The sequence below is a fragment of the Odontesthes bonariensis genome, chromosome 5 (genome assembly GCF_027942865.1).
Source record: "Odontesthes bonariensis isolate fOdoBon6 chromosome 5, fOdoBon6.hap1, whole genome shotgun sequence".
NCBI lineage: Eukaryota > Metazoa > Chordata > Actinopteri > Atheriniformes > Atherinopsidae > Odontesthes > Odontesthes bonariensis.
This window is the reverse complement of record NC_134510.1, coordinates 22,219,948-22,246,994: the sequence shown is the minus strand read 5'-3', so window position 1 is coordinate 22,246,994 and position 27,047 is coordinate 22,219,948. Positions and strand designations below refer to the sequence as shown.

Genomic DNA, 27,047 nt, shown 5'->3' with positions numbered 1-27,047 from the left:
GATCATATGTAGCCAGGAAAAGGACGACCTCACTGTGCAGAGCTCCGAGTTTTCAATTTAGAGATGTTGGGATTTTTGTAAAAGAACGGATGAAAGGTAAACTGGGTGCAGCGCCTTTTGCTCAATCACCTAACACTGAATTAGACATTCACAGCAGCTTATAAAGACGAAACTCTTCTTTTCTTCTTTCGATTGTTAAAAAAGGGGACTATGCTTGGACTGAAAAAAAGACAGGGGAGAAGACTGGACTTGTATTAAGGCTTTAGAAACGAAAGGAGCAGCTTTTTCATAGGATTAATTGTTTGCTGAGGTGAGTGGGTGTTGGCATTCAGCAGAAACCCCATCCACTGCTTGTACCTCTCCCTCGGTTTGACACCCTATCGAAAGAAGTCTCTCTTTGTCGGTCAAATTCAGCTTTAACGCATTTATTGGAGATGCTTGCTCATATCAGCACGTTTTTAACTGATTTTGATGAACTGCTGTTTGTGAGGATGCAGCCTGAAGACGGAGCAGGTATCATGAAACAATTCAGCTCATCAATATAAGAGGTGAAACTGAGAAGAAAGAGAGCAGTTTTACAGAATTACATTGAACCTCTATTGGACGATTGAATCAATAGAATTTAATATTTTCTGCCTGTCTGTCTGTCCAATAGCGTTCATGGTTACTTCTACAAATAATTGCCTAATCTAACTATATCAGGTTAACCCTTCTTTTCGTTACACTCTTCATAAAGATATAGGTTTATATAAGCTGCACATGCACACCAGAGATAAAATATTTAAATTGATACAGGTGAGGAAACAGAGCAACAGGGGGACAAAGAGACTTCTCTAAAAATAAACGAATACATACTAAACAAAACAAAACAAAAACTGCAGACCTGAAAACATTTAACATTTCACGTTCCCAACAAAAGGTTTGTCTACACTCTTCTTGCTCAGAGCTCAAACGACGTGGAGACTCGTTTTTTTGCTGCTGGTTGAGAGCGAATGCAGGCAAGAGTACGGTGTCCGGATGGCCAGCAGCTCCACGTTCCCCGTCTGTTCTGAAAACGACTGGAGACATCTGCGAGGCAAGCGGGGCCAACAAACCTGACCACAGGCGAGGAGATTTTGGAGAGAAAATATTCTGATTGCTGCCGCAGCTGTTAGTTTCATGTACTGAGTGTGATGTGAAAACATTTCACCGGATTTAACAATAAATAACTGGAAAAAGATACAGCGTGCATATGTGTTTTCGAGCTTGTAAGATGTCTCATTTGATATGATATATATATTTCTTTGCAACATGCGTAAATATATATGATGGGTATATTGGCTTCTGTTTGTATAATATAGGTCATATGATATTTTGAAATTGGCAAGAGGATTGAAGTGTTTATTACATCTTGTTTTTGTCATTAAAACTCCATCATATTGCATATATCATATCACCATTTCCTCCCCACGGGAGTAAAAAAATTGGAAGGAGAAGTAAAAGCAAATGTTCTTCTGGTAAATATATTAAGTGTCCAGTCTGCATGTGTGTAAGGGTGTGTTTGTGTGCGAGTGTGTGTCCTGAAAACAAAGCAGTGTTCACGACAGAATTTTCACATTACGATTTTATTTATTGAGCCTCCAGGATTCATTGGATGGTTTGGCAAACACTGCGGCGCATATCAGGCCTGCAAATCAAACAGTTCAATGTGAAAAAATATTGAGACAAACTTAAAAAAAAAAAAAAAAAAAAAAAAAAAAAAAAAATTAAATAAAACATTACAGATGTGGTTTAGGTTTTTTTTTTTTTTTTTTTTTTTTTTACAACTAAATGGATTGGGGGGGGTGAAGAGAAATTAGTAAATGGCGGTCTTGAACAACACGCTAAATCACGTTTACTTTTAAACCGAGTAAGATAACGTCCACATCTCTCACCTCTCATCTCACCATCTCACACAGCCGGCCATGCCAGCTCTCTGTCTCTTCAAGTAGCACGCCATTCCTGGCACATTTTGAGTGTCACTCATTCGCATGTTAAGCTTTTCTCATGCCGCTATAAAGACTCCCTAAGTGGCTGGGTTCGGTTAAAATTACAGAGCAGCGTGTCGTCCATTTACAGAGCAATGTCGTGGCTGGGGGAAAAAAAGCAGGCTTTTACTGATAGCATGCGAGATTTTTAGTGTTATTAAGACGCTAATTCATGAGAGCGGACTGGCCTCTGAGATTTAAGCACCCCTGCTTTGTTACCCTACATGGCGAAAAATATACTTTAATATTTGCTCTTTTAGACGTACGTTGGCGCAACAATTTCATTTTCAATTTCCTTTTGGCTAAATGTGCTAAATGTTTAAGCAACAGATGAAACAGCGATAACCTCCCCATCCACACCAGCTTTTGAGTTATCTGAAACATCAGACTGTTGCAGTGAGGGGTGAAAAAGACCTTCCCCTGAACTCTCTCCAGCAGAGTGCCCTCCTGTGACTCTGCTGGTGTCAGAAGGTGTGATGTACTAGGGGTCATAAAAGGTCGCCGCAAACAACTTCCTCGCAACTTTCTGTTTTCCTGCTGCACGGCTCCTCACATGGCTGTTTGCTCAGAGGACATCCACCCTGCAACATTCATGGGGATCAGACAGGGAATGCCACTGAAGAACAACATAGTTTAATGCTCGAGAGAGAGAGAGAGAGAGAGAGAGAGAGAGAGAGAGAGAGAGAGAGAGAGAGAGAGAGAGAGAGAGAGAGAGAGAGCGAGAGAGGGAGAGAGAGAGAGAGAGAGAGAGAGAGAGAGAGAGGGAGAGAGAGAGAGAGAGAGAGAGAGAGAGAGAGCGAGAGAGGGAGAGAGAGAGAGAGAGAGAGAGAGAGAGGGAGAGAGGGAGAGAGAGAGAGAGAGAGAGAGAGAGAGAGAGAGAGAGAGGGGCTCTGCTGATGAGGCGACGTCTCAGTATTTATGTTTTTCGGCTCGTGGGAATAGTTGTCCTTAAAATATCATTTCAGCTCTCCCCACAAGGAAAGAGAGGATTCATGCGCCACATGTGGGCGATTTTTCTGGGTCAGAGGAGGGGGGGGGGGGGGGTGGGGGGGGAAGGAATGGTCGTTGAGAACAGGGAGGGAAAGAAAGGGTCTCCAAAAGGGTCCAGAGTATCTATTCGTTTTGAATGATATTCTGTTTTGAATTATATTCCAAACCATTCAAAAACAGGAAATAGGAATTATGAGTGATATATTTTAAGGGGTTTTAGAGATAAAAAATGGGAAAACAAACGAACTGACAAGAAGATAAAGCAGCAACTAACAGACCACGAAGCGGATTTAGATGTTCCATAGAGACAATAATCTATGGAGATCTGTAATCTGAAGGGACTGGTTTTGGTGTGCCCTGAACGCATGATCCTCCCTGTTGTTCAGATTAACTGCTGCCGCCCCCTGCTGGCCGTCAGAGCGCAGTAGCACTCAGCAGAGTTTAGAAATCTGACAGCATAACCAGAACAGCGATGGTATTAGTTTTGGTTTGATTCATCCTGAAGTTACTTCCACCAACGTGTCTATTTATTTTTAAGCATCCAATTTTCCGGGGATGACGTGAAAAATGCCCACTTGGAGATCCTTTGACAGTGTGAGACATGTTGTAGGAGTGTAAGTCTGCAGAGTGTTGTCCTGAAAGCTCTGCAAAACAACAAACGGATGTTTCTGCTCTGAGACAGTCTGATTGTTGGTAGACAGTCATAAAGTAATTAGACCTTTTAAGACGGACCCATCTGCACTCCTGCCGTGTTCCTGTGTGTGTGTGTGTGTGTGTGTGTGTGTGTGTGTGTGTGTGTGTGCTGCCCCACTGTTTTAGGCTCTTCCCTCAAGCAATATGACATATCTGACCGTCTGCTGGAGCCTTATCAGAAATATTGCTTGACTGCACTGAGGCGCCACATGTTTTGCTGTTTTCGCACCTTGTAAACAGTTTAGGTTGCCATGTGCTTTACTGCGCTGAGGGCGGCTGTAGTCTGGTTTGTGGGGCGATTAAAGGCAAAGTTTTCCCCCCACAAACGGCAGACACTGTGCATCAAATAATAAGAATGCAAAAAAATCTACAAACCCTCTGTCAATTTTGCTTTAACTTGCTCTCATTGTTCCATAAGCGTGAAATGTTTACTAATGTTTTTTTTTATTTATTTATGGGCTGCTACTTTTTAATTTCTTTATTAAAAAAAAGTTAAATTCTATTTCCGTTTTTCAAATCCTAATGGCATTTTGAGAATATTTTTTTTTTGTTTGTTTTCTTTTGTTTTCCAAGATTTGGCTGAACAAGCAAGCAAAATCTTTTCTTTGACTATTTTTCAAGCAGATGCTATTGTCATAGACGGTGTAAACATTACTGCTGAAACGTGCCAGCAGCTTCACGCCAGATTTTCTGACCGAAATTAAAAGCAGAAAAAGCAAAAGCAAAAAATTTTTACAGGCCTTTCAGAGTTTTCTGGGGCTCGTTTTAGTTGTCAGCGTTAGCAGTTGGCCATAAACCTCGATAGCCACAAATAACATGTAGCCTAATAAAAACCTATTTTGTGTTGTTTTGCTCCTGTAGGATTTTTTTCCCCATTTCAATTTACTTGCTCGAAACTAACCTGAAATATTTTAGAACAGAGCAGTAAACGTAAAAATCTGTTTCATAATATAAATAACGTGCAGTGTGGCCTACATCTAATTTATAATCCAAATGAAAATCATTGTATTTTTATCTCCCTCTGATAGATAGTAGCAAAACAATACCACGTAATAACTGTTCTCGTGTGCTATACAAACGTCACTTTATTATTACTGAAAACAAAAAGAATGAGGTATTTTGAAGTGTGTGCAATGCTTTCACAAATGCGTCAAATCCCAACACGTAAGGCCGCAAAAAACAAACAAACAAAAAAAACAATAAGTTAAACGATGCAAATAGGTAGCAGAGGAACGTTTAGGTAGTCAAGGATCATTTCATGCAAATAACAAACGGCCTACAGCTAACTATCTGTGTGCGCAAAATACAAGACATTTCAATTCACCACGAGACACTTTGTCCTCTTACAGACATGATACACCGGGAATAGAAAAGAAAAGTCACATCCAACATCGTTTTAACGATATCAATTAATTTACAACATGTGTAAGAGGTTCGGAATATTAAGGGACACCCCCCCCCCCCCCCCCCCCCCCAATCAGGCTCTAATCCGTCCGTCCAAAACAACGTTAGCTGATGTGTCCCCGTCGGTCTTTGTTGTCTTTCTTCATCTTCATCCTGCGGTTCTGAAACCAGATTTTTACCTGTCTCTCGGTCAAATTCAGGAGTCTCGCCACTTCGTATCTACGATCCCGGGGGAGGTACATGTTATAGAGGAACTCCTTTTCTAGTTCCAGGATTTGATGCTTCGTGTACGGGCAACGCTTTTTTCTGGTGGGCTTTGCATGAAGCCAGTTGGATGATGGGTCATCTGGAAAAGGGGACCACGAGACAACATTGTCAATGCTTGCAAAACATGAGGGGGAGAAAAAAAATACTTTGCTGTGTATTTTGGGGGCAGGTTAATTGTTATGAATTGGAAATTATTCACTGCTTGAATTTTTACTCTGCAGTGAGCAATTTGAGGAGACAGATGTAAAGAATTCCTGACAAACTGGTTTGAAAATGTTATGGTGCATAGTCTCCTTCAAGAATAACCATGTCACTATAAACACTGAACCAACACTATTGTGTCTGATCATGGCACAAACAGAAATGCACGTCATGGCAACTTCATTAAATTGGATTGTGACATCAACAACATTTCGCCACATTCTTGAGTAGTTTTACTCCATCTGAATGAGTCATAAACGTGAAAGGACTCAATGGAAACCGCTGCATCGCTTACTTGTGTCTGTCCCAGCCTTTCTCTCTGCTGCCTGGCTCACTTCGGCGGCTTTAGACGTAGATGAGGTTTCGCAGGGAAGCTCCGCGAGAGATGCTCCGTTTTCAATGTCAGACAAAAGAGGTGTGCGCGTCTCCAAAGTCGTACATTCAGCACTCCCAATAAGAGGCTCAGGCTTGATCTCATAATGCATGGCCGTCGACGGGTAACCCAGTCAAACACAGGGACGCGGAGACGGGGTCCAACGCCCAGGAGCGGGTAAACATGCCATCGCTGTCCGCGCTTGTGTAATGGTGGTGAACATAAGTCGGACTGGCTGCTTTCGGAGGGGGGGCCGAGATGGTGCTCCAAGATCCGCCAAAAATAGAAGATTTCGCCTGCAAAGGGCAAGATTCCTGTCCGCCATATTCAGTGACCGCTGCCTGCTCCACCCCTGCAGCTGATGAGTACCTCGGTGCCATATCTTCCTGCTCTGGAAGAATGCGCGAGTCCACATAGTAGCTTGTTCCCAGCGTCGACATTGCAGACAAAAATGCAAAGCCAAAAAAAAAAAAATCAAAGAAAAAAAAAAAAGAGCGCGTTACAGTCCTACAGCGTCACGGGGAAAAAAACAAAAAACAAAAAGCAGTTTCATTGCATGGTAAGGTGCCGCTTTCGTGCACCACCAAGAAGCTCAATGCGTCCAGTAAGTTGAACCATGTCCAAGACTGGATAGGGCGCCCCAAACACGTGACCGTGGGACAGAACAATAAATAATAAATCAGCCTATACTGCTCAGCTAAATGGCCACCATTTTCCCCACTATATTTTAATAGCAAATCCCCGCGTCCTTTATTGGCAAATATTTCCCTTTATGAACAATAAACGTTGTGATTTCTGTTAAGAGATCTTATTTCAGTTGTGAATTGTGGTAAAGGGCAATGCTACTTTCAGAGCATCTATTAGGATAATGATCAAACAACACCGTCCTTTAAAAATTACGCACACATTAAAACTAATGGAGTTAGTCACCTAAATAATAAGCGTTTAATCTAATGACGTTCACCCAAACAAAGCGTTCACTTTGGAGAAAAAATAAATCTGGTTCTTACAAGTGACTGATGTCCAGCATTCAAGATCTATTTTTTTTTTTAAATTGATTAAATGATGTTTGAATTTTGCAGCACCTAGGGGACACTCATAGCTGTGTCTGCAAGTGTGGGTCCACTTTGAAGGCAATCTAAAACGGGAAGCGGGGTGAATTTATTTAGGTGCTATATAACGGTCCTTTTTTATCACGGGCAATTGGGTTGTTTTTCTTAAGGTTACAGCCTGGCTGTCTAAGCTAAATATCACCAATAAAGCTCAGCCTTTGTGTCCTTTCTCTGGCGCAAGCAGACGCATCCGGCGTTTTCGAGGCAACTGGCAGACTGCAATGATCATAACCGAGGCCTTGTCTGTCCTCTGCTCTTCTCCAGGACCTGTGCAAGTCCTAAAGCTTTCTTTTCCCAGCTTGCACCTTTACTTTCTGCTGTTTAGAAACCCCCCCCGCTGAAATCATCTCAAGCTTTTGGCTCTGTGATAACTGTGTATGTCTAAAAACGCATCATTAGTTTAATCAAAAATCCCCGAGTGCTATTTTTACGCACGGCAATAAAACACCTTGTTTTAACAAAAACTATTCTGATTTTAAAGCAATCTTAGCCTAATTATTGATAGGTGTGATTAAGCGTGGTTCCATTTTCACGATGATTTTTACTGTGGTAATCAAGGCAGTTTCGTGTTGTGGGAAAAATGAGTACAGCCCAACAACGTGAGACTACCTAAACCACGCAACAGCCCACTCTTCTATTAGAATTTATTCCCTTTTTGGTTGCTTTTGAATCACCTTATTTTTACTCTATTTCTACGTTCTAACCTGTTTTATTTTCAGTGTGAATGTTGGCAAAAAAGTCTGGAGGGTCTAATTTTATTCACCTTTAAAGGCTTGGGGTAACGCGCCGACATTTCCAAATTTAATAGGAAACCACAGTCTAGTTTTATGTGCAACTGTTGTGCATAGCATTTGTTTTCGTTTTAGCAACAGCGACCGATGAATTCACTGTTTTAAAAAAACGGCTGCATGAAACGATAATGAAATAAATCCCCGCTCTTCCACTGTTTGTGTTGCACATTTGAACGTGATACGGAGAAAGCAGCAACATGTGCGCATGCCCTCACACATCTATTACGGACCTAAACTATTAAGAAAATCACCTCTGACAACTGCAATAATATTTACTGCATCACAGAGTGCAAACACGGAGGCATTTGCACTTGTTCCTGTGCCAACTTTTGGATGTAAACAATAAAAAAACAGCTCCAAGTTCGTGAGTGAAATAAGACGTGTGTTGTGATAAGGATGGTTTTATTCATCTGACCAGCAAAATGTGCAAATATTCACGAGAACCTCCCCTCCCCGGGTTCTTCAGCTGTCACATAAAGGCCAACGTGTAACTGTAACACAGGTATCCCAATGGTGAGCCCAGCATGCAAATTCCAATGGTTCACTCAGATTGAATATACAATATATACAAGGCTGAAGCTGTCAAACATTGTGGTCACACAATGGACATTTCAAATGGACCAACGTCACAAATGTAACCATGTATAAATACAAGTCCACGACTAAGTAAGGACGCGAAAACAAAAAGAAATCTCTGAACGACAACAATCAATAAGTTAGCAGTATGGGTCCTGTTTTCCGTGGACATTCTCACAGCTCGTTGGACTCTGCACAAGCGTCCATATCACGGGTGGAGGAGGGCGTCTCCCGTTACAGTCTCACGAGAAACTGAAGTTGGTGGAGAGCTCTCGGATTCGGTTCTCCCGGCTCATTTTTTTCAGTTTCATCCTCCTGTTCTGGAACCAGATTTTGACTTGCCTGTCAGTGAGGTGCACGCTGCGGCTGATCTCCAGGCGACGCTCCCTTGTCAAGTACATGTTGAAGAGGAACTCCTTCTCCAGCTCCAGAGTCTGGTGCTTGGTGTAGGGGCAGCGCTTCTTTCTGCCGCTCTTAGCTGTGAGCCAGTTGGCAGTACTTTCCATTTTCCCGTCTCCTACAATGAAAATGAGCCAGAGTATTACTGAAGGCAAGAAGTGTGACATATCATCCAACTGATAAGCTTTTTTTTCTATTCGCGAAACGATGAAAAATGCTCCCAATACAGACAAACCATTCAATGTAATTTAACATAAGGCTTCTTGTGTGGTGTAAAGATTTTGATATTTGAGCCAACAGCTGCATAACAGTAAAATATAGAGACTGATATGATGTCTCAGATTTTTTTTGTTGGATCTGATCTTTACAATCATTTCAGCACAAATGTGAAAGACACCAGAAGCTGGTATTTTCCCTGTTTAGCAGCTGTAAACGCAGCAACCTGTAGCCAGCTGCTCCTTTATTCAGACTTCAAACGCATCTAACACAGTATACATCGAGGCCTGTGGCCTTTGATGAGGGATAATACCAATTAAACTGTGAATAATACGAATTGGTACACTGGGTTGACCTTGTGATATCCTGGTGGTGATTAAAAGCACAACAATAATGTAGAAGCCAGTTATTTAACCTCATGTAATTGCCTGTTAAAAACAAATGGAGCCTGTTTAATTAACTCTTTATTAGAGCTCAGCTAAAGACGCCTGGTTTCAGTTTTTGCTTTAAAGAAGAAGCAAGAAAGCACAACTGTTCTGATCCGCAGCTCTGATTGGTTAGGTCGTGGTCAATTTTGTCTCATCCCAAATAAAAACAGACATGTGGGCTCCCGGTGCAGCTAAAGCAGGGCTTTTCTTCACGCATTTCGTTGTGATAAGAAAACATTGGCTATAAAGCTGCGAAGCCACTACCGCGCCCCAAAAATAAACTTGTCTACTGGGCCTAATAATTTTGTAACTTGTTACTGGAATGTCAGACAAGCTCTTCACCTTTTACGGGCTTTTCTGGACACTCCGCCCTGCATGTCTCAGCGGGTTCTGGAGAGGATGACCTTTCCGAGGAGAGACGGCTGTCCTCCTCCCTGACCTGGGCGCACGGCGCAGAGACAGGCGCCTCCTCGTGGTTTACCCCGTGCTCCAGTTCCGCAGAGGCAGCCGGCGGCTGGGCGGGTTGGCCATCCAAGCGGCCAGGTCGTTGCAGAGCAAAGTGATTCATGTTTGGCTGGATGTCGTGATAAAGCCTCGAGGACGCGTATGTCTGAGAAAGGCGGAAGTAGCCGGGTACTGGCACGGTGCTGCCGGTGACTGGGCATGATGCAGTCGCATAAGATATGTCATCTACTGTCGCTCCTTTAGGACATTTGTCAGACTCATAAAGGCAACATGCGCTCTCCTCTTTTATACTCGGTGAGAATGAACACTGAGCCAAATGCGGGACGTTGGACTGGTCCACCCGACAAGGTCTCGACGTTTCCAGCCACGTTTCCATCCCCTGAACATAGGGAGTAGAGGAGGGGAGCACACTGTGGGTCGACGGCTCGTTGCGCTTACCGATCGCCGGGAAACAAGAGCTACCGGGGAGTCCATATGAATATTCCGACGCCGGTGGCAAATACAGACTGTTACTTTGGTAAAACGAACCGCCGTCGGTTCTCACGTTGATCAAAGAGTCCACGAAAAATGAATTTCCAGCTTGGTTGTTGGAACATGACATCGTTGTGGTATAATTTGACGACGGGTGAAGATAGCCCTTTCTGGCTGACATTTCTTGTGCAAAACATTGCTGAATAATTACTGATACTCACGCTTCTCACTGAAGTCTGCAGCCAATTAAAACACCAGGCGACTGCAGACTCCTCCCAGTCCGAGCAGCCAACTCCACTGTGTCATATATTTTGTTTTAGTAAAGACAAAACTCCGAGAGAAAAGTGGCAAATGCAGAGTTTTAGTAAAACCATTAAATATCCTCAGAGTTATCACCGGCCACCACCTACAAGCCCGGAGCCGCCGCTGTAAATGTAATCACAGCAGCCTCAGTTTGACAACTCAGTTGCTGAAAGCTGTCCATAACAGTTATGTACAATACACTGCTTTACGGCCAGTTTTACAGCACTGTAAAAATGAAGGGTTGCAGAGGTGCCTCTAAGAAGCTCAGGATGCATCAAAGATCCAAAATCTCCTCTTCTGCTCTTTCACTGGGGGACTCTTCGCCTCTCTTGGGTCGCTCTGATGATCATTATTGAGGTGCATTTATAAAAAAAAAACAATTCGTCGTGGACCGCCCCAAAAAAAGCGATGCAGACACTGAGTTTCGGTTTGTCGCATAGCTGGGCATTCCCAAGCGAAATCATTTGTGCCAGGGCCACTGAGCTTATCTGGCTGTGGATATATTGTGGGAGCAAATGCCATGCTTGCGTCAAGGCCATTTTTATTGCGAAGGCTGGGCATTTATAAAGGGAAAAGTAGGGAGACAAGGTGTGTAAGCGACACAGCTTAACGTTCCCTTAACGAAGGTGTTAATACAGGCGAGACTGTGAGAGAGTTATTTTATTACTAAAGGGAGTACATGAGAACTTGTTTATCTTGTGTCCTGAAAAGACCATCGGGAATTTGTCCGAGTCTTTTTCACGTACTAAGCCACAGCCTGTTGGGGGGGAAAAAAGCACGTATTCCAAAGCTTACACACACGTTCTCACATATTTGTTTGTGTGGGTGTGTGTGTTTGTGTGTGTGTTTTCTGTTCAGATGAATTTAATTCAAAGGTCATCAATTTTCAGTCTGTCTCACTAACAGAGATTATTTCATTTGTACATTTTTTTAATCTATTTCATTCGAGACATAAATTAAACATGGTCATTGTCTCTAACACTTTTTGTCTTGGGAATGTTAGGGCTTGTCGGGGGGGGGAAAAATCCCAAAGCAAATGAAGGAGTGAATAGATAAATGCTTTGTCTTTTCTTTTTTTTTTTTTTTGGTTGTCTGAAATTCATTCTCTTGTAGAACTTGGGCTTAAAAAAGTAATGCCGCTTTCCCCATTTGAAAAACAATCTGTCCATGGATTACTCCCTCAACGCAAGCCCGTCACACAAGGGGATTTTGGCTCTTTCACGTCAGATAAGCAGATAATCAGTAGACACACAACCCCTTTTCCTGGCTCTTTTAAAATAGTTTAATAAAATTAATAAAAACAGCTTAAAAGTAAAAACATCCACACCGGCCTCATCTCAAGAAAACTCTGTCACTGCGGTCGGTGTTTATAACTCCGGCCTGCAGATTTAGGTCAGCCAAAAATCTCTCTGATGATGGGGGTTTTACCCTGAAATACAACAACGGTCACGTCTATCTCTCTTTGGGCCTGGAGCCATAAAGTCTAGTAATCAGAGCCACAGTTTATGAACATCCATTCTATATGGTGTTTAATCTGCAGGAATCTAGCAGCAATGAATGAAAACACCCATTAACTCCGGCGGATTATCCCCTGTCATGTTTCAGCGCTGTTCCTCTGCTGTTCTTTTATTATCATTCTCCTATATCACGATTAGTATAAAACATGACATTTTACGGGAAAATAATTTTTTTTATTCATGTCATTTTTGAGGGAATATCAAGTATTGAATGAACATCAAATTCTCATGTCCAAATGTCTCAAGGCGCACATACACTTATGCAACAAGCGGCACGAAAGTGAATAAACGGTCTATTGGGCGAGCTAAAGCCTCCATTTTTCACTTTTGTAAAGTTCTCTTGACGTCAACTCAGCGTAAATCAAATGATGTTACAAATAAAGTATCACTTTGAAAGCATGAGGCAATGATAAAAAAAAAGTTTGAAAGAAAATCTTTGTGGTTTCTTTTCGAAGCTGCAACCAGAGAGACCCTGAACGTGATGTCCAAAGAAGCAAACATCCCTGTTGAGACATTTCTCCTGGCGGCCTTCCAGTAATCTTTCATTAGATCATAACATTACATGAAAATCTGCTGATTTGTGACTTTCAGGTGGAGATTGTCTGGGGGGGAAAAAAATCCTCTTAAATCTCTCGCAAACACTCGCACAGAAAAAAAAAACGTCGCATCGTAAAATGCTCATGATAATATTTCTGTTCCTACCTTAATGAAATCTTGAGATGGAAACATATTCTAAAGCAGAGGAGAGTTGACTTTTAACTTCCTTTTTTAAATCTCTATTCACGGCAATGACATTGATCTGAGGAGCGCCACCCAGTGGGCACAGACGGACAGCAGGCCTGCACTGCCACACAACGCGAAGTGAACATTCCCACCACGGTAAGATGCCGAAACAAATGACCACGGAGAGGTCCGTGAACACACGTTTCAATGCTCCCAGTCGTTGTTTTTCAGCCCCCCTCAAGTCACAGTTAATAACCTTGGTCTCAGACGCTTTATAGCACTGCACTCCAAATGCTCCAGACGAATCCGCCTTTTATGGCCAAGTTACTGGAGCAACTGGGAGGATGTGCAGCAATCAAAGCGGAATTCCTGGGAGCCTCACAGGATGCACAGGGTGAAGGCAGCAGGACCCTTATTAGCTTATGACAGGCCATTCAAGTTGTTTTCAAGGGGCCTGGTCGATATAAAGCCACTTGAACCCCAAATTTCACCAATCTTTTCATTCTTTCGTCTTGGTTTAAATCCATAACTTGTTTATGCCGAAAGCCGGAATGGGCTCTTAGAGTTAATACATTCCAGATAAGGAATAGGCTATATGACCATTCATCTATGTGTTTGTAATAGTAATCAGGTTAGTCGATTATTGTAATCATATAATGCCACTTCTAAGTGGGCTAAGACTCCCTGCATTTTAGATACCCTTTTAATAGAGGGGGTGACAGCACAAATAGGCACAGTGTTTGATAAGAGGCGTGTGTGGCACCTCAATGCGTCAAATTAAATAATAAGTTTGTTTCCCTTATTCCTAACAGGCATGTTAGGTCAAAAATCAGCTTTTCTGCTTCTCCCCTGCAAATGAATGGACCCTTTGTAATGGGTATCAAATGATAACTGCAGTGGATCTTATTTCCAGACATGAGGGGGGGTACTAAAAAGAATCAGACCTACACATCATACATCTGATACCTCCCACATGAAGGCACACCACACAAAACGGATTAGGTTTTATTTGGAGATTTTGACCTTTTACCAGCGATATCCCCCCCTTTGGATGAAGCTGGGTAAAAAAAAAATACATAAAAAAAAGAAAATAATCCAGTTTTACGGCCCAAAGCTCAACAAAGCACTTACACTGAGGTTAAAGCGCAATGTAAGTAAATACGGTAAATATTCCCTTTTAATGCACAAGAGGAGATCTTTTGTGTCAGATTGGAACTTAACTCGTTCTGTAAATATGCAACCAGCAGATGACCGCCAACAATGTCACGATGGGATCTGCAATGGCTCCAGAACCAACAAAAAAAGGGGGTTTGCACAACTGCATGAGGAAACAGAGATGCAGAAGAGAAAACGAGACGTGGCCTCTCGTCAAAGCCTTTGGCCACGAAAGTTGAGAGTGCGTGCGTGAAACAAAAAACCCAAACACAACTATCATTTGTAATAATACAAGAAAATACCTGTAAGAGGGTAAAATGGGGAAATTAAGTTTAATTTTAAGGAGGGGAAAAAACAGTTGTTTTTTTTTAAATGCAGTAGGCCTACAGAAATCTGAGTTTGTAGTGTTAAATAATATAAAGGGAATCGGACATGTCTGGTTTTCTGCGTACAGCATAATATCATAAGAATAAGAATATCTAAGGATAAAATTATGCATGAATGGTAGAATTCTCTCTGCATTTTGACAAACAAAAAAAAAACAAAAAAACGTCCTCTTGCAGGTAATGACAGAGATGTGTAGCCTGGATGAGGAGGGGGCTTGTCAGCAGTCTTTGTTCAGTTTTTTTTTTTATAGCAGGGGGTTTGTGGTGTAGTACTGTAAACGGTCTCTGTTAAGTTTCTTCTCCTTCATCCTCCTGTTTTGAAACCATATTTTGACCTGGCGATCTGTCAGGTTGAGCATCCGCGAGAGCTGGAGGCGCTTCTCTTTGTTGATGTAAACGCTGAAAAAGAACTCCCTCTCCAGCTCCCTGATCTGATACTTGGAGTACGGGCACCTCTTCTTGCGAGTCCTCTGGCCACCTGGAACACAATGAAAAGCCAAAGTTCACCTTTTGTTGGATATCACAGACGCAGTGGCAGCAACATGAAATCAGCTATCTATTTCTTGCTCTCCGGCAGCGGTGGAGGTCTAAGCTTTGGAGTTCAAGTGTCTCCGTGTTCTCAGGCCTGAACGGCCGAGATTTTGTAAACAAAGACTGGGCTTGATGGTCGAACATGTTGGGCACGAAAGATTGCGTGTCGGAAGTTTTTTTTAAAACAAAACAGACTGGCATGTTTTTGTTGTTTTTTTTTAAGAGTGAGGGCGTGGGCCTAAACCAATAAATGGGAGTTTCACATATCTGCTGGGCTTTTTTTTTTTTTTTTGCTGTCAGCTTATGATTTCAGTGTTGGGTAAATGGCTGTTGTTTTAGCTTTAGGTGGAGCAGAAGTCCGCCCCGGTGAGCAGCTGCTAAAATAAATGCTTGCAAATCAGCGAATTTGCAAATATGTATCCTGAGTTCTACAGTTGTGTCGAAAGTCAGCATGCTCCAACAGATCCGTTTCTGTCAGCACCAAAGGAAACAAACGCTAAATAACGAATCTGAATTACATGTGAATTATAAACAAACATGTTGCTGTTATGTTACTGTTTCAGTGGTAAATTATGATCAAATCTATCTGGCTTATAAATATTTTTACAGGGTGATTATACAAGGCAACACAAGCACATATTTAGGAGGGGAAAGTACAGATCTTATTTAAAATCTTGAATACAAGCTTAACGTCAAAGTCTCCACGGCCAATTTCATTCCCAAGCACGTGATCTTGTAGTTTATAAGATAGTTTTGTTATAGGGTAAATCTGCAGGCCCTCCATAAACCTTACGTGCTTATAAAACTGCATATAAAAGACTTTAAGAGCAACGCGTTGGATTTTTCTCCACGCATGAACGCAGGTTTACTCACAGCTGCCTCTGCTCTGTTTCTCCTCGCTCTGACCGGAGGACGACTTGGGGCTGCAACTCTCAGCCGTGTCCGAGCCAGGGTGCGCCGGAGCGGGGCTTGATCTGGCTTGTCTGTCCGTGTCTGTCGCTGCTTGTGTTGTCGGCGTGCTACTGCCCTCCGTGCCCCCGTAGGCAGTGTCGAAGAACTGATCAAACGCCTGCGGCAGAACGCCGTTCCTACCAACGGTGCCACCGAAGCCCGGAGTCGGGTTGGAGGAGCCGGAGAGGCTTGCGCTGGAGCTGCCTTTCACCGAGATCTCTCCCCCCCGTGAGGTCGGGCTCGCCCAGCTGTCCCTGTGCACGATGTCCTCAGCATAGCAGTGTGACAGGCTCCCCCTGCTGTGGTGCCATTTACTTGAAGTATCAATGCCATAGTCTCTGAAAGCCACATCTCTCACGGATGGGACCTGTGGCAGGGCTGAGGACTGGTAGGAGTATGTCATGGGGCAGGAGGACTGGCTCTGGGTTAAATAATGAGGGAGACCCGAGAAGTCCGGTCCGGAGACGTAGTAAGTGCAGCTTGGTAAATACATATTGGAGCCAGAAATCCGTTCATCAAAATCCATATTCTGCTGCTGGAAACGTTCTATGATAATCCTCGCATTGTTCCGCCGCGACGCTGCGCTTCAGTCACTTTGAGGGAGAGTGGTGGAGCAGAAATCCTTAGACGTACAAGCTGACGTGGGGATCCATCTCTATCCATTCCTGAGGGCCAAAGCCATGTGACCACTGGCACAATATGACAGATATCCTACGTCTCAACGTGTAGGCTATATGAGTCAAAGAGCTTAGCTATGAAGTCGACCTCTGGCTATATGGAAAAGGGAAAATACTTCAAAGAGAAATTTTGCATAAACAAGTTCTGGCTATGCCTAAAGGGTCTTATGCATATACTTTTACAGATGGGTTTTTGTTGTGAGCAAGAGCTGCTAACGGGTTACTTCTATCTGGTTTCAGACTGTAGATTACCACATTACATGGTGAGGAAAAAGGGAATTAAAGCCATTTTCACGCCAAGCTGCTTAACATGCCAGTTTTCCTTCCTTTTTTTTTTTTTTTTTTTTACCTTTAAGTTCGTTTGTAAACGTAACCCTCACCTTCAACCTAACCTTAACCTCGGCGCGGAGGTCTGAACGCTTTTAAAGACGAAGATCACATTTTCAGTCACGAGATTCGAACTGTTACGCACCCGAAAGTGAAACTGTGACAGAGGACTTGTTGATTTCGACTAAACAAATGCAGCTTAAAGTGCATGTGTGGCTGTGCCGCTCAAGTAATTTGGAAATATTTTGGCACCGAACCACTTGCTGGTATGATCTCGCCGTCTCTCATTTTGAGTTTAATATTGCTCCTCGTGGCTATATATAGAGCGATAAAGTAATGGAGCGACGTGAGTCATGCAGCACTTTTGTCAGGCTTTAGTGCGGGAACAAAACGACAATGGAGTGCAAATTCAGGCTTGGTTATTTCCGTCGTTGTTTGGACCAACATTTTCAGAATGTGTTAAAGGACACCAGCTCAGCTCTGTTAAATGACTGTCAAAATTGGGTTGAATTTCACGCTTGTTTTCATGCGTAAAAGTGTATGCCTAACATGTTTGCAGCGAAGCTTAAAGCGTCATAGAAAGGGAAGATTTACTTTATGCAAAAGTAAACGACTGGAATAACGTTAAGAGGGTCAGATGCGCTTTGAATGGAGTTTGTATGAGGATGATGAGCTGTTATATACGCGGTCACAACAAAGCATGCGTTTCACGTTCAATGCAGACGTTCATGAGCTATGAATAATAGGGGTATTTGCCGAATGAGCTTCGGTCTTTGCATCGCCCTTTCTGTCTTTGCAACGCCCAATATAAACCTTTGGACACGGCCGATTTCCCTCACTCTAATTCATTTTCATTTGTCGTCGCCGCAGAGTGAGTGGACACGCGTGTCACATATCACTAATCCCGTTATGCAGTCGATGTTAGAATTTGGTCCAAGTGTACTTGAAAGCATGTGAATTGCACCCGTCATCTGCAGGGAGACATTAGGAGACTGTAAATGTCTCTTCACACGAGTCTGTTTGTCTTGCGCGGATTCCAAACGATTGTTGTTATACTGTCGAACAGTTATTCATTTCAGTGATGAAAACTGTCTTGAATTGTATGCGTCATTCCGCCATTGGGCTTATTCCGCCAATCATAACAACACCAGCGTTTAAGATACATTCTGAAGTTGAGACACTGGGCTGTTGGTGCTGGTCGTTAAAAGTTTTCCTTATGACGGTTAGGAAAACATACATTTAAGATTAAGAGAATTTCCCGTAAAACCACTTCAACAGACAAGCTATAATACTGTACTGCAAACACAACGGTGGTCATTCGGATGTGAACTATTTTCTTATGCACTGCTTTTTGCATTGAAATTGAGTTATGACTGGAATATGATGGAATCTGGAATCTGGAATTAAAAGCAAAACCAAGCAGCACGAGTTCTCCGAAGAGTTCGGGCTGATTATTTCACAGAGGTAATTAAAAAATAAATAAAGCATCCAGATGTAGCAGTCAGTGGTTACTGGTGCATAGCAGAGGGCGTCTAAAGTAACATTTTAAACATAAAAAAGTGTGTTCTCTGTTCTCCAGAATTTCTAAGTCAACACTCGAGGAGGAATGTAGTTTAGTTTGACTGCTTGGAGAAAAAAAAGCTGTGCGCACCTCCTGCTTCTCCTCGTTCCTGGTCCTCATTTCTCAACGGGCCGTTAGATACAATTGTACATAAAAGGTGCGAGTTAAATAATCTTTTAGGAGCCAATCTTTTGTACTCCAAATCAAAATAGCAGTAAATGAAAGAACATCTAATCTCATCGAAAATATAGTTTATTCAGTGCGACGTTTGAAGGTGTTATTTAAGGCTGGATTTATTTGACTTCATTCACATTCAGTTTTTCTATTAATAAAGGAGCTGGAACACGTGAAGAGTGTAACAACAGGTCCCAGTGTTGTGTTTTGAATTCTGCTTATATTTGGATCATCGTCTCAAGAGAAAGATAGTCCAAGACCAGACTAAACAGCTAAACAGCTCACATCCGTCTGCTTTTCTGATATTTATGATAGTTTCAAATGGAAACCAGCAAGAGACTTTGTAAGACTTTAGCAGGAACGTTAAGGCTGCAGAAACTCTGAAAGACTGACCCAGACACAGATTTGGAGGTCTCTCAAGTTAAAAGAATAAAAAAGAATTTAGAAAATAAGAATAAACACATAAACATCACCCTGTTGCTTTCAGCTTAGTGGATCATTCTTACCCGTTAGAGACATTTTTCCAAACAGGTTTGCCTCCAAGGAGTTGTTTAACATATAAGAGACAAATAAGTCGTAAAATTTCAACTGCAAATACAAAAGCAGACGCAAACTTGAAAAGCAAACTGGAGCTGGAATGATTGGTCGAATCAATTTGAGGAAAGTGGACAGAGAGCTGAAAAAGATGGAGCAGTTTGACAGCACCTGAAGGGGAATTGTCCTATGGAGCACAGGCCTGCGTTTGGGAAGGTGAAGGTTACAGCTGACTCTGAAGGCCGTGAAACAGACCAAAAGCAAAGTAAAGTCAATTTGAATTTGTACTTTGAATTAAAATAAATAAATAAAATTCAAATCTGTCAGATTTCAGAAATAAAGCTCATGTTTATGTTTGAAGGTCTGACAAGTCAGACGTGACATTAAAGGCAGCACTTCTGGGATCGGATTGATGTCACCAGACTGTGTGTGCCGCTTTCAGTGTGAAGTGTGAATTTCCGCTTTTATTACAACGCAGTCTCACTCCAGAATGTGTGGCGACTTTCTTCCACAGTGCAGCATGAAGAAGTTTTTACAAAAAAGGCAAATATATAATAATAATAAAAATAGATATAATAAAATAGATGAATGAATAAATACATAAAATCCTAAGAGGCCGACGTTTCACATCACGTGAATATATTGTCCAAGGAATGTTCTGCTTTGCTTTGGTTAGGTTTAGGCACACAAAGATAACTGTGATTTGGCCCATGTGTTAACAAATAAATGGAAACAGGCTGGAATCACGTCGCGTGAAAGCTTCCAAATAAAACAACAGGTACAGTAAAAAAAAAAACAATGCTGTTTCAGCATCTCTTCGTCATTATCGTGGCCTTGTGTTTTTGGATTCTGGATAGAAAAACTACACGTTTAATCTGAAAAGGGGCTCGTTATTATGGTTATGATTTATATATAGGCCTATATATAAAAGGTTGGGACGCTGTGTAAAGTGTGTAAAAAAAAAAGGGAAAAAAATATGTCAAATGTTGATCATTTGACTGTTTCATGGAAGATGTTAGCTCATCTTGAATTTGATGGTAGCAACAAAAAGTTGGGATGAGGGCCACAAAAGGCTGGACAAGGAAGTGGCCAAAAGAAACAGCTGGAGTTTAATTGGCAGCAGGTCAACAGCACACTTGGGTATAAAAAGAGCACATTAGAGATGCAGAGTCTCTCAGAGGTAAAGTTGGACAGAGGTTCAGAAATCTGGGGGGAAAAAACTGCTTAATTGTGGAGAAATTTCAGAAAAATGCTCCTCAACTTACAAATGTTAAGATTTCAGTTCTCCAGTACACAATATCATCAAAAGATTCAGAGACTCTGGTGACATCTATGTGTGCACACTGATCTGTGGGCAATCAGACTGCAGTTCCAATGCATTAAAGACAATTGGGATTCTGTCATGAATATCACTGCAGGGGCTCAGAAACCCCTCCAGAAATCATTGTCTGTAACCACAGTGAATTGTGCCATCCACTAATGCAGGTTAAAGCTCAGCGAGGCGAAGAAGAAACCATATGTGAACCCAGATATTCTGCTGTCTCCTCTGTGCCAAAACAAATTCAACATGGATTGAGATGAAGTGGAAAACTGTCCTGCGGTCAGACAAATCACAATCTGAAATAACATTTGGAAATTGTGGACACTGCGTTTTCCAGCCAAGGGAGGAAAAGGACCATCCAGCTCGCTATCAGCACTTTGTTTGAAATCTCTGATGGTTTGGGGATGCAATAATTACAGCTTCCACATTTGGAAAGGCACCATTAATACTGAAAGGTATTTGCAGGTTTTAGAGCAACATCCAGATGATTTTTTTTTTTCAGGCAAGGCCTTGCTTACTAGAGCAACCACGTACTCCGTACTATGTTTAACCACGTACTGCATTATGGCGTCGTGGTCTGGGTCCTGGACTGGACTGGTCTGCCTGTGATTCAGACCTTTCATGGATTGAAAAACATTTGACGACTCATGAAACACAAAATACCACGAAGAAGACCCGGGACTGTTGAGCAGTTTGAATCATATAACAGACAAGACTAGGACAACGTTCCTCCCCCAAAGATCTAGCAGATGGTGTCCAGACAACTACTGTCCGTTGTTAAAAGAGAAGAGGACAGTGGTGATCAGGGCCCTGTCCTGACCGCTTTGAAACGTGTTGGTGACATCAAATTCTAGATGAGCAAATGTTTTTCAGGAAATAGGAAAAAGTCTGATTTTCAACATCTGATATATTTTCTATGTTCTATTATTGACATTTTACACGGCGTCCCAAATTATTTGAAACCACAATTGTGATCCAGTTCTGGCTAGCACACAGGGAGAAATGCAGTGACATGTTTTTTTTTTTGTTGACATTAGATGTAGATTTTTCTGTTTTAATGTGTCTGAATGTCTTATCAGCCATGTGATGGAAGACAAATTATCCAGAGCTGAAAGGAAATGCTCTTTTAAAACATGCCATTTCATTTGTGTATTTGGTGGTTTATAGATATTGTTATTGGCCTCCTGGATGTTTTGTCCTCAGCTGCAACAAAGTAAGAATTTGGCTTTTTTTTTTCTAAGGTCCAGTGCAGACCTGATAAAGCCACCTGCAACACATTAAGACACAAAACATAATCAATCAAAGTACATCCTTGTTACCTTGTTATCTAACTGACTCCAGTTTTTCTCCCAGAGGCAAACATATAGAAATTCAGCAATAATGTCCATTTTTACTGTTTAATTTTACAGCCCATGATTATTATTGCCAATATTATTGCTGATCAGTTTACTACAGCAACCTGACCCCAGTTGGTATCAGACGCAGTTTCTTGTGTGAATTTTAGGGGGAGCAATAAGACAACAACAGGGAGCTACAACTTCAGTCCTGCGGGGATCCAAACAGAGGCAGTCCTGACTCCATCTCATTGTTCACACTCACAATACCCCCATTACTGCCGAAGGGGAATTAAAAAAAGCAGCAGGGATTGTTACAGGTTTCCTTATTGTTAGCCTGAGGTCTATCCAGAGGAAAGTTTGTCCTCGAGCAAAATATAAATTACTCTGCTATTGTTTGTTCGTCGACACGTCAGCACTGAGAGTCAATCGATAGGGTGACACTCACCAGAGGGGGCTACCTTGTTTTTGTAAAAGATGGATTATTATTGTACTATAAGTCCATCTCTCTGAGTTTTGAATCACACGGACAGGACACACACGCACACACACACACACACACACACACACACACACACACACACACACACACACACACACACACACAGTGACTTTATCATTTTCTTACTAAACTTGTTTGTTTAGCTAGACCCAGCTTTTTGTTCTTCCTTTTTCACCCCCATTGTGAATTCTATGTTTTTTTCTTTAATTTAAAACATTTGATCATTTTTTTTAAAGACAAGTCTCGTTTCACGGAGAATTAATATTCGAACAAATACGACCGTTAGCGATAAACGCCGTTTTTCCAATTCTGAAAGGAGAGAAGAAAAGTTAAAAATAAGCAAAAATGTGCAACAATAGTTTGACTGTCGGTTTAATTTTTGATTTTGTTTTTATCTTCATGAAACATCAAGCAAAAATGACCTGGAAGTCGAAATAAATCAGTCAGTAAGTAGCATAGATATAAAAAAATATATAGTATTGCTGTTAATAATGCATTTAAAGCAATAGGCTAATAATAATAATAATAATAACAACTATGATGATAATAATAATAATAATAATAATAATAATAATAATAATAATAATAATAATAATGGCGTAACTTTTGATGGCATTTCTGCCAATTTTGCAACGTACTCCAAAAGGGGACATTAGTTCCCAAAGAAAAATATTTTACGCTCGTCTTACCTTAATTGCTGATTATCTTAATATAAAACACGCTTAAGGCAGGCAAATCTGATGAAAAGCAACATACATTTGCTTCTTATCTATCTGTCTCTCTCTCACACACACACACACACACACACACACACACACACACACACACACACACACACACACACACACACACACACACACTGACAATAGGCTGCTTCTGAGAGCACAGAGACAGATATGGACAAATGTACAGACCGCGCTCATTGACCAGACACACTGTGCTGACAAAGATTTGCCACTAGATGGCGACAAAAAACTCTCAATGGACAACTTGTCCTGTTCAAAGAAGGCTCTCCTCCTCAGGCCTGTTGGCCTACATACACCACTATCATCGTCATTGCAGACATTGCAAGGAATTCATTTATTTTTCTATCAGTAAAGCCAGATATATACTCCAACCTGGCATTACAATTAAGAATGAACGTGACAAAAACAAACTACGTCTCTCAGACATTTATTGGCAAAAACGTTGCGCTGCTGCAGTCGAAAAAAGGATGATAGATTACACGTTAAAATGTGTCTAGAAGTTGACTTTTCTAGACAGAAAATTAAATAGGTGGTCAGGGCGTCCATAGGAGAGTTATTGTGAAAAAAACAACAACAACAATGCAGTGATTTGGACATAGTCTGGACAGCCTGTTGAATCGTAAAGGACAGTCTCGTGTTTCATAACGTTTAATTAAATACTGGAAAAGAATAATAGGCAGTTTAAGGACTTATTTAAGGTGTGGTTCATTGTCTGAAGGCAGAGGGGTGTAGCGTGAACTGTATTTCACTTCCAAACTTTGATTTGGTCCGAATAAATTAATTTTCCTGATTCATTTGTGTAATTGATTCATGTTATTAATTGCTTTGCCTAATCAGTTCGCATTGTGTTGGTTGCAGAAAGAGGAGTCTCCTTTTTGCTGACCATTGCGTCACTGTTTGAAACCAAAAAAAGCGTAACTGTGCGTTAAACCACGCGCTTCATTCTTAATTTCTCTATTTGATTAAAAGGAGAGAAGTGCAGTTGGGCTGAGTGTCTCCCGCTCGAAGGCAGAATGTCTTATCGTTTGGTTATTAGAGATTCCCACGCAGAATCGCCTTAAGCTCCAAACCATTTCCGATCATCTGTCAACAGGCCGCTTCGACTGGTTCCAATTAAAAGTCGAGGAGGGAACTGGGTTTCAAAATTGAGCCGCTCTGGCGGCAGTGACACCGTTCATAATGTAATAAATTATATAGCACAGTTTTTGGATGAAAGCGCATCCATGTCCTCCTTTCAATTCTTCAATTCAACAGCATCTCCAGAGCTAACTGGAACTCTTGAATTTATTGACGACCTTTTTCTCCTTTACGCGCCTGTTCTGAAACCAGATTGTCACTTGTCTCTCTGTCAGGTTAGTCTGCGCGGATATCCGTCTCCTTTTGTCCTTGGTGATGAATTTATTGGTGGCGTACTCTCTTTCCAGTTCTTTGAGCTGCACCTTGGTGTATGGCACACGCTTCTTTCTCCCACGGCGGATTAAGCTGTCTCCACCAGATATGGCGTCTGTGGGAAGAAAGGCAACATTACATTTAAATCTTATAACTGAGCATATAAATAAAATTTACATTTATTCCAGTATAAATATATATACACATATTGGTTGTATATATATATTGGTTGTTTGTTTTGATAACTTCATTCATCTGTAATAGTAATACCTTGTAATGAGGATTTCCACAGAGGATTGGACTGCGGCTGCTCCTTGGTGCAGTAAACCTGACCACTCCAGCCGTTGGTGATGGCCCACGGTTGGTACGGTTCCATGGGCAACAGAGACTCGTGTCTTGGCTCGGATGGAGCGCTCAGTGCAGGTACGACAGGCACGTCCAAGTAGCTGGGTTGGTAAGGACCCGACGAATAGCCCTGGTAGAACGCAAATTCTTTCGCTCGGGTGGAAAACTCCTCACCAGAGACCGATGAGTCCATGTATTTATCGCCATAACCGGAGGGCTGCGCGCACGCCTTAACGCTGGCGTGGGACATCCTACATGGGTAATAACCGCTGCCAAAATATCCGTAGGGCAAAGATGCATTGGGTGAGCTTTGGGTGGCAGAACAGGGGCTGCATTGTTTGCCAGGCTCTCCCATGCCAGAGACTGGCACCTCACTCGTTGTGTAGGTGGTGCTGGGAGCCAGCGAGGTTGGATGCGCTAACAAATTCCTGCACTGGTTTGAAGCAAAGTTGCCTCCAGTAAATCCCTCCATGTTCTTGCTTCTTTCATCCAAACCGTTCTCGTACAGGAACATCACCGGGTCAATCCAGTGCGAGTGGAGGAGTAATGAGGCGGTCATAGCATGCCCTACATTGAGACGACCAACTCTTTTTCAAAATCCCCTCGACTGAGCAGAGACAGGGACTCAAGCAGAGTAACGATACCAACACGCCTGAGTACGCGAAGATTGCAAGGTTATTGGCCAGGGCCAAACACGTGATATGCAAAGAAGACGATAAACGTCTGATAATGCAGATCAGGCTGCATGTTTGAGAAGACACTAAGCATCGTGTCGGCTCTTTATGCCCGACGCGTTGTTGGTATTTTCTATTCCAACCTGAAACTTAAATGTTGGACTCTTAAACGGAGTAAAAATGTGAGGTGAAGACAACTTTGTGTATCATTTACTGCTATAAAAACAAACTTATAATGAGGATCTTTGTCATACAGGGCATGGAAAATGCGTTGAGGCGCTCTGATTTTAAGGACAAAGGTTATTTATGTATTTGTTTTTTTGGAATATATCGATGCTGTTTTCTTACAACTTTGTTTGTAAAAAAATCGGATGTTTTCAGAGCTTTCCCTGAAAAGAGTAGACCTTTATAGTAACGGTGTACTATATATTACTGAGTCGAATGATGGGTTTTACGCACAATTATTACGCAGGGAAATATCACAGTTGCCAATAAGTAAAATGCTATGACAATATTTCTAGATTGAATTACGCCTTCCTCACGATTGGCTCAGACTTAAGTGTAAACGCCACGAAATGCCATGCAGCATTGCTCATTTGGTTGCCCTTTTTCTCCTGTGAGTTGGAGACGCGGCTGGAGGCCAAGGTCAAGTTGAAAGTTGTAGTCTAGCCAAAAAGGCTCAGAGTATGTGACACTAAATGCCGAGGAAGACATTACACCGACAATTTGTGCTCGTTTTAAGGGCGCATAACTTTTACTTATCATCCCCTTGTCTTTAATCAGACTGCGTAAATTGAAATATAATTAATCATTCCAGTAAAGTGGAAAACAGGAAGACAGACCCCCAGTTTCTGCAACATTTATCACTGAATTCCTGTTTTTCCAAGCAAAGTCCTTAACTGAAATAGCGCGTGTGCGTGAGTCGGCAGGGCAAGCATTATAATAAGATGCCGCAGTAGACCATGGCACCGAGGGACTGCTGAGAGAGAATAGAGGGGAGGATGCGGACAAGAGGAAGAACAGAAATTAAGTTTCAACTTTCAGAATTCACTTTGTGCACACGCCGCTGTTTTAAAGACCACAGACGCAGAGGAATGTATACCCAACTAAATTTGAGCACCTTTTTATTTTTAATAGAGTTTTCCCACCTTTTGAGGCTGTAAATCTTTATGGCCCAAGTTCATAGCTTGTAGGCACGAATGTGTAGTAGCCTAAATTTCAGGAAAGAAAGAAAAAAAAAGCATAAAGTTTATCAGTTCATGTCTCACGTTGTTATGATAAACGCCCATACATTTGTTTTTACTCATCACTACTCGTGGCTGCATTTTGAACAGGAAAAAAAATAATAATAAAAATTACGCATCTTCTCCTTAATTTCCAACGCGGCCGAGCAACAATAAGTGAGAGCAGACTTAACAGAAATCATCTCACCTGGTACATCCGGGTGGACAGGGATGGACAGTTTATACTCTTGTGGCAGCTGGTAGAAAACATTACACGAGCAT

At 41.9% G+C, this 27,047-nt stretch overlaps 4 protein-coding genes across 4 annotated transcripts; all 4 read right to left on the bottom strand.

The window, feature by feature from the left end:
• Positions 1-5,176: 5,176 nt before the first annotated feature.
• hoxa9b (homeobox A9b) lies at positions 5,177-7,303 on the bottom strand. Its single transcript, XM_075466648.1, is given in 3 exon segments — positions 5,177-5,439; positions 5,857-6,058; positions 6,060-7,303. Coding segments are annotated over 3 exon segments (759 nt in total). The 5' UTR covers positions 6,375-7,303; the 3' UTR covers positions 5,177-5,197.
• An 849-nt stretch (positions 7,304-8,152) lies between these two features.
• Positions 8,153-10,573, bottom strand: hoxa10b (homeobox A10b). Its single transcript, XM_075466647.1, has 2 exons — positions 9,799-10,573; positions 8,153-8,930 (listed from the first exon to the last, which is right to left on the bottom strand). Exons 1-2 carry the CDS (start codon positions 10,571-10,573, stop codon positions 8,656-8,658), a joined length of 1,050 nt encoding a protein of 349 aa, XP_075322762.1. The 3' UTR covers positions 8,153-8,655.
• A 3,119-nt stretch (positions 10,574-13,692) lies between these two features.
• hoxa11b (homeobox A11b) lies at positions 13,693-16,546 on the bottom strand. Its single transcript, XM_075466645.1, has 2 exons — positions 15,881-16,546; positions 13,693-14,954 (listed from the first exon to the last, which is right to left on the bottom strand). Exons 1-2 carry the CDS (start codon positions 16,482-16,484, stop codon positions 14,722-14,724), a joined length of 837 nt encoding a protein of 278 aa, XP_075322760.1. The 5' UTR covers positions 16,485-16,546; the 3' UTR covers positions 13,693-14,721.
• A 7,853-nt stretch (positions 16,547-24,399) lies between these two features.
• On the bottom strand, positions 24,400-25,427 carry hoxa13b (homeobox A13b). Its single transcript, XM_075466644.1, has 2 exons — positions 24,794-25,427; positions 24,400-24,638 (listed from the first exon to the last, which is right to left on the bottom strand). The coding sequence occupies exons 1-2, from the start codon at positions 25,425-25,427 to the stop codon at positions 24,400-24,402; spliced, it is 873 nt and encodes a 290-aa protein (XP_075322759.1).
• Positions 25,428-27,047: the final 1,620 nt, after the last annotated feature.